The sequence below is a fragment of the Tympanuchus pallidicinctus genome, unplaced genomic scaffold (genome assembly GCF_026119805.1).
Source record: "Tympanuchus pallidicinctus isolate F22 unplaced genomic scaffold, pur_lepc_1.0 scaffold39, whole genome shotgun sequence".
Lineage (NCBI taxonomy): Eukaryota > Metazoa > Chordata > Aves > Galliformes > Phasianidae > Tympanuchus > Tympanuchus pallidicinctus.
The window spans coordinates 40,910-50,765 of record NW_026294757.1 but is presented as its reverse complement, the minus strand read 5'-3'; the positions used below and the strand labels follow the sequence as shown (position 1 = coordinate 50,765).

Genomic DNA, 9,856 nt, shown 5'->3' with positions numbered 1-9,856 from the left:
TAGGAGTCCCGGAAATGCATGCCTGATGGCACGGTGCCCACCTACTTACTTCCGGCCTCCCTGGCTGTGTTTATTGTTGTAGTTCTAGTGCCCCTGGTTCCGCCCGACCTGCCCAATCAGGGCGGCGAGGCGGATGAGAGGCAGGCCGGGGAGCCAATAACATCGCGCGAAGTACAAGGAGCCTGCCTAAGCCGGTCCGCCATGTTAGGGCTGTTGCAACTGCTGAGGAGGGGGTTCTAGTGCTGAGCTGGTGGTTGTTACGACGTGGGCTACTGCTAGAGCCGTGGCGGGCGGTGAGTGGGGGCCCCGACTGCCTGTCCGTCTGTCCCCCCCCTCTCCCCCCGAAATCTGAGTCAGTGGGTGACTGCGGGCTGGGGCTGCCTGGTAGGGTTGCCTGACAGGGCTTCCCTTGATTCCGAGGAGCATGGAGCCGCAAGTGAACCTTCGCGTCAACTACCGCGGGGAAACCCAGAGCTTCCTGGTGTCAGACACAGCGCACACAACGTGGGCCGACGTGGAGGCCATGGTGAGCACTGCGCCACTTCTCTCTGGGCTTCCGGTACTTGCTCATCTTACAGGGCATTAAAACGGGTATTTTTTCAATCTGCTGTGGCCTCTGTTTTTTGTTCGTTTGAGTGTTGATAGTGACTTTTACTCTTTGTTTTCTAGTTAAAATAACCTGGAATCACTTGTTCTAGATAGAATTTCATATGGGTTGTGGTTTTTTTTGTGCGTGTTGTTGTAATCCACAATTGTGGATGTGTGGAAATAACAATATCGATGAGAAAAACATGTATAACTGTAATGTGTATAAAACGGTGTTTTACTACTATCCTGCTGTGAAGCGCACTTTGTTTTGCTTATGAACCATTGTTTTGTTCATTCGGGTAGGCAAGGTTCAGTAATACTCACCTGTTGCTTATAGAGTGTCTTCCTGATTTTGTTCTCTGGTTTATCTAGTTGCTAATATGCCGTATGTTTATTTCTGGTTCTAGTTACTGCAGTCTCTTCTATTGGATGAATTTTAATCAGTGCAATAAAGATTCTGTTGGTTATGATGTAGTGGCAGTGTTATTGCTTATTTATTCTGTCACAATCCTTTTGTTTTTCTTATTTGTTTGCTTTTAGTTTGTTCTTCAAGTTGCATCTTACCAGTGTTTTATTTTCTCTCTTTAATTCTCTTTAAGCTAATGTAATATATGCAGTGGGATATTTTTTTCATGAGGGACTTACTCAAATTCAAAACTTAAGCTGTATGATGCTTTCCTAGTTGTATTTCAGCCTTCAAGAAGAGGTGTTAGTTCAATCTTAAAGTAGTTGTTCATGAGTAGACTGCGTAGGAATGTTCGAGTGGGTTTGTGTTTTACTTGCATCAAAGCTGGAAGCGGATTGCTTTTAATCCTCAGCATTCAAAGAATGAGTGTGCTTAGTTGAGGCATGAGCCTCTATTGTATTAGGGTTACTTCTCTAACCAAGGGTGGTTCTCCACTTTGCGGTGTTTTGTGGCAGTACTAGCTAAACTGACTACCGTGTTTTTACTGTATTATTATATATGTCTAGTGTTTAAAAAAGACAGGCAGACTTATGGCTGAAGCTTGAAGTTTTGGGGAAATAATTTGTGGCATAGAGATATGTTTAAATCAGCATTTTCTCCACAGTTTGTTTGTTCTTTCGTTGCATTTCAAAAATTTATTTGGGCTGTATCACTGAAAGGACGTGCTAGTCACATACAGATTCTGCAATAGAAGTAGCTCTTGTGAGGCTGTCCTGTGATCCACCTATTGTCTTCCAAGGTGGCTAGAGGTCTTTTGTTAGAACCAGACAGACAGAATAGGTCTCAAGTAGAGCAGTCTTGGAGGAAAAGTGCAGTTTGTGTGGAAAAAAAATGCATGTGAGCCTCAAAGTGTTATTCAACGTAACAATTGTTTTTGTTTACAGTTCATTTAATACTGTGGATTCTGCCCTGTTAATACAATATAGTAGCTGTTCAGATTTGTTGTTCTTATTTGGAAATGCGTAATGGGTTTATATGTTCAGGCGTACAGTGAATCTGCCAGGGACTAATAGCATTTAATATTTTGCCCATCTTAGTTTGCATTTATTCTAGTTTCTCAAAACTCAAATCTTTTGGGGGAAGGAAAGGCTGCTTGCCAGTACCACGTGTTGTTTAATGCACAAGATAGTGTTCAAAGATTGTTGGCTTTAGCCTCTGTAAATTGCAGTGTTTTCCATGACTGAGTTCATTAACCCTCAGCAAGTCCCATTATCATGAAGAGACTATTTTGTGGTCTTGATTTGCTGGGTAAATGTTAACTAGATAAGTTGGAACACTAAGTAATTGACTTTCTGCTTTTCATTATGGCAAGTTGGTAAAAGGTGGGGTGCAGGGAAGGCACTGGGAAGAGTACTTCTGAAAAACAGACGTTGTAAAACTATTTATTTCAGTTGAGAAACTGAGAGGGAAGGGTGAAAAGATAAACCCTTTTTTTTCCTGTTAATAACCATGATTAACTGAAATCTGCTGGAGGCCTGTCTCATTGTGTTTGTTTTTGTTTTTCTCCTTTTGCTTACAGGTTAAAGTTTCATTTGACCTGGATGACATTCAGATAAAATACATCGATGAGGATGATGACGAGGTATAACACTGCCCCCCCCCCCCGCCTCTGAAATACAACTGCTGTGAACTTTTCTGCTTCTTGCAGTCAGTACTTCTGGAGCATATGTTTTGCAGCTCAGAGGTGGTGAGCTTTGTCCCTTTGAGGAAAAAAAAAAAGAAGCCCCTAGTCTCTTGATTTCACTCTTAATGTAGCATTCCTAATTTCAAACAGAAACTATTGCTTCTGTTTTTCACACCAGTGTAACTCAACAGAAACGGGTAGTAGTTCTTTCCGCTCTGAGGAATGGGTAATTCTGTTGATGAATTTTTAATTATTTTAGTTTTTTTTTTTTTTTTTTTTTTTAAATCAAAGTAAGGTACTTGTAACTGCTTGTGCCTGAAGCCAGGATAAAGCCTTGTCTCTTCAATCTACCTTCATTCTTCTGGGATCCCCAGGCATTAGCATATGTTTACTTCAGTGATCTGGTGTACTTAAATCTGCTTATTTAATGTGAATGCTATAATCTGCAAGCAGATTACTGACTCAGAAGGCAAATAAGTTACTTCCAGTTGTCCTTGTTGAGTAACTTCCTGCTTGGCATAACTTTGACCTCATTCCTTCTGCTTATCTAGAGATTTAGATTGGAATGTAGCTGTCAAACAGAACACAATTGCTGAGCGCTCTGAGCTCCACAGATTGATTTGCCACTCAGTTAAGTTGCAGAGATGAGGACTAAACTAAACAAACAAATCCTAATAGGAAATGTCAGGATGTTTCCAGAAACGTTTCAGGGAAAGATTCTGTCCTTATTTTCCAGCCATTATGTCTCTCCTTGTCCACATATGTGTATACTTGTTTAATGTGAGTATCTGTTCAAGATCTTTCGTGTGCTAGTAGAGTAAATAACGATCAGAATTATGTAATGCTGTGGTGATTAAATGACTCCTTGTATGAGTAATTTCTTTGTGCAAATTTTGATTTAAAAAAATGAGCACGTGTACTAGATTGTGTTGCATTGTTCGTGATCAAGAACACTTTAAGTGCTGCATGCTTGGCATTAACAGCAACTGGGTCCAACCTCTGCTTACCTGTGTAGCAAGCCTTGTGATGTCAGCACTGGCTTCTGCTGAACGAGACTGTGCTTAATCTGGGTACCAGCAGAGCCAGGGGCCTTGCTAATGGTGCAGACCTAATAAAGAACATGGTCGACTCTAAAACACTTTAGCATTGGTTAATAATTAAACATTGAAGCAATAACAAAAATCTGAAGGAGCGATAGATACTTGGGAAACTGAACAAAAGTGCATTTACTTTGAAAGCATGTTAATTTCTAAAACTACAAAAAATAACAGGCTGTTCCTCATTATTATTTCTCTTTGCAGGTGTCTGTAAATAGCAAAGGTAAGCTTCTACTTTACTGAACTAAAATCAGACTTGTTAATAGATTTTAGCTGTTACCTTAGGGAGAAACAGCTGAGAAAACTTGCTTGTTGGAATTCTGTATGTGGCTGGGTATCAAATTCTTCCCAGTGGAAGAAAATTTATAGTACGCTGTAACTGTATTTTTTTCTTTAATGAGTGAGTTAATCAAATGTTAAGTCTCAAGTTTGTAGGCTACATGCCTTTCCTTGGTGCCGCGTGTACAACAACCTCCTCAGTAGCACTGCTTTAATTTATGGAAGGTATGGAAGACATTCCTAGATGTAAGAGTTCTTAAATACTGTATGTTAAATTTACATGTATTTGATGTAGGAAGCATTCACATATTTCTCTTTTTTCTTCAGAGGAATATGAAGAAGCTCTGAAGGTAATTGGTCTCTGAATTTTTTCAGTATATTCAGCTTTCTCTAATGAGGATTGTTGTAGCTGAAAAAAAATAGCATTATCTAGCCTGTGGAGATGAGAATAGCTCATTCTTCTTGCTTTGGATGATAGCTTGAATGTTTTGCTATACTTAAGTCCAGCCAGGTGAATTTTGATTTGGTATTAATTAGTTGAATATGTAGTTGTGATTCAGTGCTCTCAGCACACAGTAAACAATTACTGGCATTATTAAACACCAGTAATGTCATGTTTGGAGGTACTGGGCTCTTATGAGATCCATTTAAAAATCTTGCCATGCGTTCTCCAATGTTATACTCTCTGGCAATAAAACTTCCTTTCATGTTAAGAGCTTAGTTACTTCATCTATAGTTGCTTTTTCTTTTTTTCTAGACCAAATAAGGATTGCATTCCTTTGAATTGAACAGTACTAGTGCTTTTAGAACTTCCGGATTGAATTTCTAATCTGAATATAATGCATGAAAACTTATTTCAGCTTCCTCATGAGATTTTTCTGTTGTTTACTAGCTTGATGTAAACAGCTTTATTGTAGATTTTAGAACTCCTGTAGAATATCTGCCTAATAAACTTCTTGTTTGTAGTGGTCTTTCTAATAAGCGTATTGGTTACAAAGCAGAATATAAAAAGCAGGGTATGTCACTCAGTTTTTCATGTTTTTTGTTGTTCCCTTTCTGTCTCCCCCTTCTACTCCCCACCACCTGCCTCTCTGGTGCAGTATAATGCTGTATTTTTACAGGATTTTGTATGTTGGTTTTAAGTGGAGTAAATCTGGTATATCGTGTAATGTTTATTTAGATTGCAGTTAAACAAGGAAATCAACTTCAGATGAATGTGTATAAAGAAAGCTCTCCTCTGAAAGAAACTTCATCTTGTTCTTGGCAACTGCATGAAAAAACAGTCACAGAGAAGTTGGCAGTTCTTAAAGATGAGCTGACAGCTCAGGTAGGATGCAGAGCTGGATTATATTCTCATTAAAACAAATAATTGGTATGTTATTCATTTCATAGCCTGATTATCATTTTTACCCATACATTAAAAAACCTGTAAGCTCAAATTTGGGCTTTGTAGCTACCTGAATATGGCTATTGAAGGTCACAACGTTGTTTGAATGTCTGTAAGAGGATGTTTTGATGCTATGTTTCAAAGTATGGATTCATTCTTTTTGACCGTTTTGAATACTTTAGTAGATAAAATGGACTCCTGAAGTCCTGATTTGCATTCTAGCAACTTTTGGTTGACTTGATTGCTTTGGCTTCAATGTTCAGTTGCATGTGAATGCAAATAAGGCAGAAATGCTTCAGGAAAACTTTTGTGGCTTCCTTGTCTGACTTTCCTGCTTGTTTTCTAAAGAACTTGAAATCTTTATTGTAAAACATCCTTGAGGAGACAGCTATTTGAAAGTGTGGTTTGGTTGCTTGGTTTGTTTCATGTACTTGATGTGTTTGATTTTTCTTTTCCTTTTCACCAGCAGAAGTTAAATCACAATAGAACAGGAAGAACAAATGAAAGTCCTCCAGAATGGTTTACTAGCTACTTGGAAACAGTATGTGTATTTTCTTTTGTGCAATCCTTTAGGAGTATTAAAATTTGAGAGGTTTTGGTGGAATTGATACCTGCAGTTGCCTAAGTCTGTATATCTGATGTGTATCAAATTTGTTCTCAGTACTTGTGACCTGAATCTTAAATGGTATTTAAATGTCTAATCATTTTGCTATTGCCAAAGCAAATTGGGATTCATTGTCAATCCAGTGACTGTCTGGATTGGTTTTTACAGTGTTGGTCTTGCTCTAAAAAAAACAACAACAAAAAAAACTTTGATGCTTGCCACTTTTGTCAAAACTCGGTTGTTTGGTTTATGCATTTGATTGGTTTGAGTGTAGTTGTAAGTAGCATTATTATTGACAAAGGCTGGAATAATTAAGTAGACATTGGTCCCTTCAGTGTTTTGGACCATCTTTGCTAGAATCCTTTTTGCACTCCAGATGGTAATAGGAATTTTGAGGTAGAGCATGAAACATGGCATTGCTGTTGGAGAGTCTTATTTGACCAGTTTTGGGGGGGTAATAGTTTCCAGAGAACTGAAGCACAACTTTTGATGGCCTTGTTTTTCTTGGTAGTCCAGTTTAAGAAAATGAGTTCAAGAGTCCAATGAATATAACCTATGGATTAATGAGGCATGTTAAATTGTTTTAGGCAGATAATAACATAACTGAGAAGCATCTAGCAGAGGGTGGTAAGAATTTATCAGCCAGTGTCTTTGTGAATGAAGATATGGTGGTGTAGTGATATCTTTAATTTTTAAATTAAAATTTTTTAGTTAACAATTTAATTAACAATTAAAAGTTTTCAATTTTCCCTTCTTTTGTAACTACTTGTACAAACTGAAGATCTTGGAATACTAAGGAACTGCATTTATAAAGCTTCTGGTGGATAAAATTGGGACTTAAAGATGTACGGAGACTTCTGGACAGTGTATTGGGAGTTAATTGCCTTAGATTTGTTTCCTTCACTTGGTACAAGGCTATGGAATAACTTTACAATTTGTAATATAACTTTGAATTTGTAGTTGCTTTTTTTAAAATTTATCTTGTAAAACTAGCATCGTGAAGCTGCATCTCAGTGATGACTTCTTTCCTCTTCAGTTCAGGGAACAAGTGGTGAAGGAAACTGTTGAAAAACTAGAGCAGAAACTATATGAGAAGCTTATTCAGCACAATCAGTCTTCAGAATTCTCCGAGAGCTGTATTACAACAGCACCTCCCAGTTCAGAGACCCAAACAAAGAATGGTAGTCAACCTGACTGGCTAATCTCCTGCTGCAACTGCCAGGCTCGAATTGTTGGAGTTCGCTACCAGTGCAGGTAGAACCTGATGAGCAATGACTGTATGGGAAACTTAACAGGTTAAGCATGTGAATGAGAGTTTGAGAAGCCATCTTCCATGTTTCTCGTCTGATGGATGGTATAGGCTCCAGAACCTCTAGTGTGCATCTCATAAAGAGTTTATGTACTCTGCTGTTGCAAACAGTCCTTATCTGCATAAGACCGAGATTAATAATGTTTTGAAAAAACATTTCTTAAAAGAATATAAGAGAATTTTCAGACTCCTGTTGTTCTCAAGCACTTCGAAACTTTTTCTAACATACGATGTGCAATGGTTAAGCTACCATAACTTTCCTTTATAAGTTAACAAAAGCATGAGAACTATAGGTACCAGTCAGTCAGAACTAAAAGGAGGATTCTTTTTTTTTTTAATGGTCAGTGAGTTTAACGGATATAATGCTTGTATTTTTTTTCTTTTACTTTAAATGAGCTTCCTGTCGTTAGTTTGTTAATAATATGCTTTGAGCCACTTAAGTGAGGTATAGAACGTGAGGTTTTTTATTTAAATGAGGCAGTTGCTGTAAAGGCAAGTATTCTAGGATTTGACAGTAGCAGTGGAATGTCAGTAGGGGGTTTTCTTTGGGGTATTTACTTTTCTTCCTTTGTATTTCTCTGGGCTGAGGTGACTCTTGGTTTTTAACCAGTACTGTTCCTGTAAGAGCAATTCCCTTTACATTCTGAAAACTTAAATTGGCTTTTTCTTTATATCTCTTTGTATAAAGTGTAATACTGTTTCTGGTGTTGGATTTCATTGTCACATTTTATTCTGTAGAATAACAATTGTCAGTAACTTATGCTAAACAAAGCGTTAAGTCCTTGTGTATTGGAGAAGGAAGTGGGAAGTGCTTTGTTAAGAGGAGGTATTTGATCTAGATGTTCCAGATACTGATGTATGAGGAGACGAATGAACTTCTTTCACTCAGATACTGCTTACAGTGATAGTTTGATACTGACTTTTTTTTTTTTTTTTTTTTTTTTAAATAAATGGAAGGATTAATTGTTATTTTCTAGTGTATTGATTCTTTGTCTACCTCCTGGTAACCTTCTGCCTTTACTACTTTGCAGTCTCTGTCCAGCTTACAATATTTGTGAGCAGTGTGAAGCAGGAATATATGCACACGATCCTAATCATATATTGCTAAAGCTACGAAGACCTATGCTATGTATTGCTGAAAACTATGATGTTGCACCGTTTTCTTCTTGCCAGCCCACTACTCTGGAGCAAGTTAGGTAAATGATGGCACCTGTCAGTACCTGATAAGATTGTCCTGGCAGTAAAGTAGAAAAACATGTCTTGTGGTTGGTATTCTGCTTTTATGAATTCAGATTTATTCAAAATAGGAGATGGTAATCTGCAGTGCAAGCATTTAAAAATAGCTCTATACTTGCAAAATGGCTTTAGTCAGGAAGTATACAGAGCTTTTAATAGCAAAATAGAAAAGATGATAGGTGGATAGTAGACTTTGAGTGCTTGCTTGCTCTTTGAGCATGTTTAGATCTGTCTTCGCTTTGACCAAGGCTACTGTAAATACCTTTGTCAGCAACTATGAAGTTGGTCTTTGAGAATCAACTGGTATCCTGTCTAGAAACAGGTGGCATTACCTGAGGTGTTCTGAGACTGTACTGACTAAAGATAAATTTTAATCAATTTAGTATGCTTAACAAAGTGACTCTCTCTGCAGGCTCCAGAAGCAGATAGACAAAAGATTTCTGAAGGCAGAAAAGCAGAGGTTACGAGCAGAGAAGAAACAGCGAAAGGCAGAGGTCCGAGAGCTCAAAAAGCAGCTGAAGTTGCACAGGAAAATTCATCTGTGGAACTCTGTCCCTGTATTGGAAACCAGTGGCTCGCCAACTCTGAAGCCAGAAAATCTCCAACACAGTACCATACCGTAAGGGTTGTTACTAGCTGATCAATTCTTCGTTGCACTGTCTGGCTGTCTGTGATGACACAGAGTTAAAGTAACGAGGAAGGCTGTGAAGTCAGTCACTCATTCAGAGTATCATCTGTGATTGAATCCTGTGAAAATTTTGTCTAAATAGAATTTGCAAGGTGGAGTGTTCCTTCTAAAGAGAGTAGCAGAAGAAAAAAAAAAAAAAGCAACTAATGATTATGTGGGGTGATGAGGGAAGGCGAATGCCTAGGATGACATGTGTGTACATGCAATATAAATTAATGTTGCTGCTAGCTTTTTTTGAAATTCCATGTTTTCCTGTTTTAATTGTCTCCTTATTGTTACGTATATTTTGTGTACACGCATTCAGTGTTTTTTTCCTTTTTTTCTTCGGAATGCATTTAGAATGAGGCATGTTAGGTAACAGCCTTTCAGACAAGACAGACTACTTTGCATTTTTGAGTTCCTTTAGGTTTTATGAATGCACTGGGCATTTAAGGGTTGATTAATAACTTCTGTTTGTGAGGAGCTTAAAATAATTACGGCATCCTCCTGACTGAACAGAAATATTAAAGGAAACTGAGTGCTGCTAGTTGGAATCTTTTGAAGTTGATATTGGTGGTGAATTGCTTCACCAATCCTCT

The 9,856-nt window shown here is 38.0% G+C and overlaps 1 protein-coding gene across 7 annotated transcripts in view; it reads left to right on the top strand.

Moving 5' to 3' along the window:
* Positions 1–9,856, top strand: part of NBR1 (NBR1 autophagy cargo receptor) — a 51,425-nt gene that overhangs the window by 32,001 nt on the left and 9,568 nt on the right. The window contains exons 1-10 of one of the 7 annotated variants that reach the window (XM_052700294.1): positions 166–293; positions 424–526; positions 2,574–2,636; positions 3,980–3,998; positions 4,382–4,404; positions 5,235–5,381; positions 5,908–5,982; positions 7,082–7,299; positions 8,386–8,550; positions 9,003–9,209. In XM_052700294.1, the coding sequence (XP_052556254.1) occupies positions 425–526; positions 2,574–2,636; positions 3,980–3,998; positions 4,382–4,404; positions 5,235–5,381; positions 5,908–5,982; positions 7,082–7,299; positions 8,386–8,550; positions 9,003–9,209 (1,019 nt within the window). In that variant the 5' untranslated portion in view covers positions 166–293; position 424. Of the gene's footprint in view, positions 1–165; positions 527–2,573; positions 2,637–3,414; positions 3,459–3,979; positions 3,999–4,381; positions 4,405–5,234; positions 5,382–5,907; positions 5,983–7,081; positions 7,300–8,385; positions 8,551–9,002; positions 9,210–9,856 lie in introns of those variants that run through there. The other 6 variants (XM_052700293.1, XM_052700292.1, XM_052700295.1 and 3 more) reach the window with 6 other exon arrangements.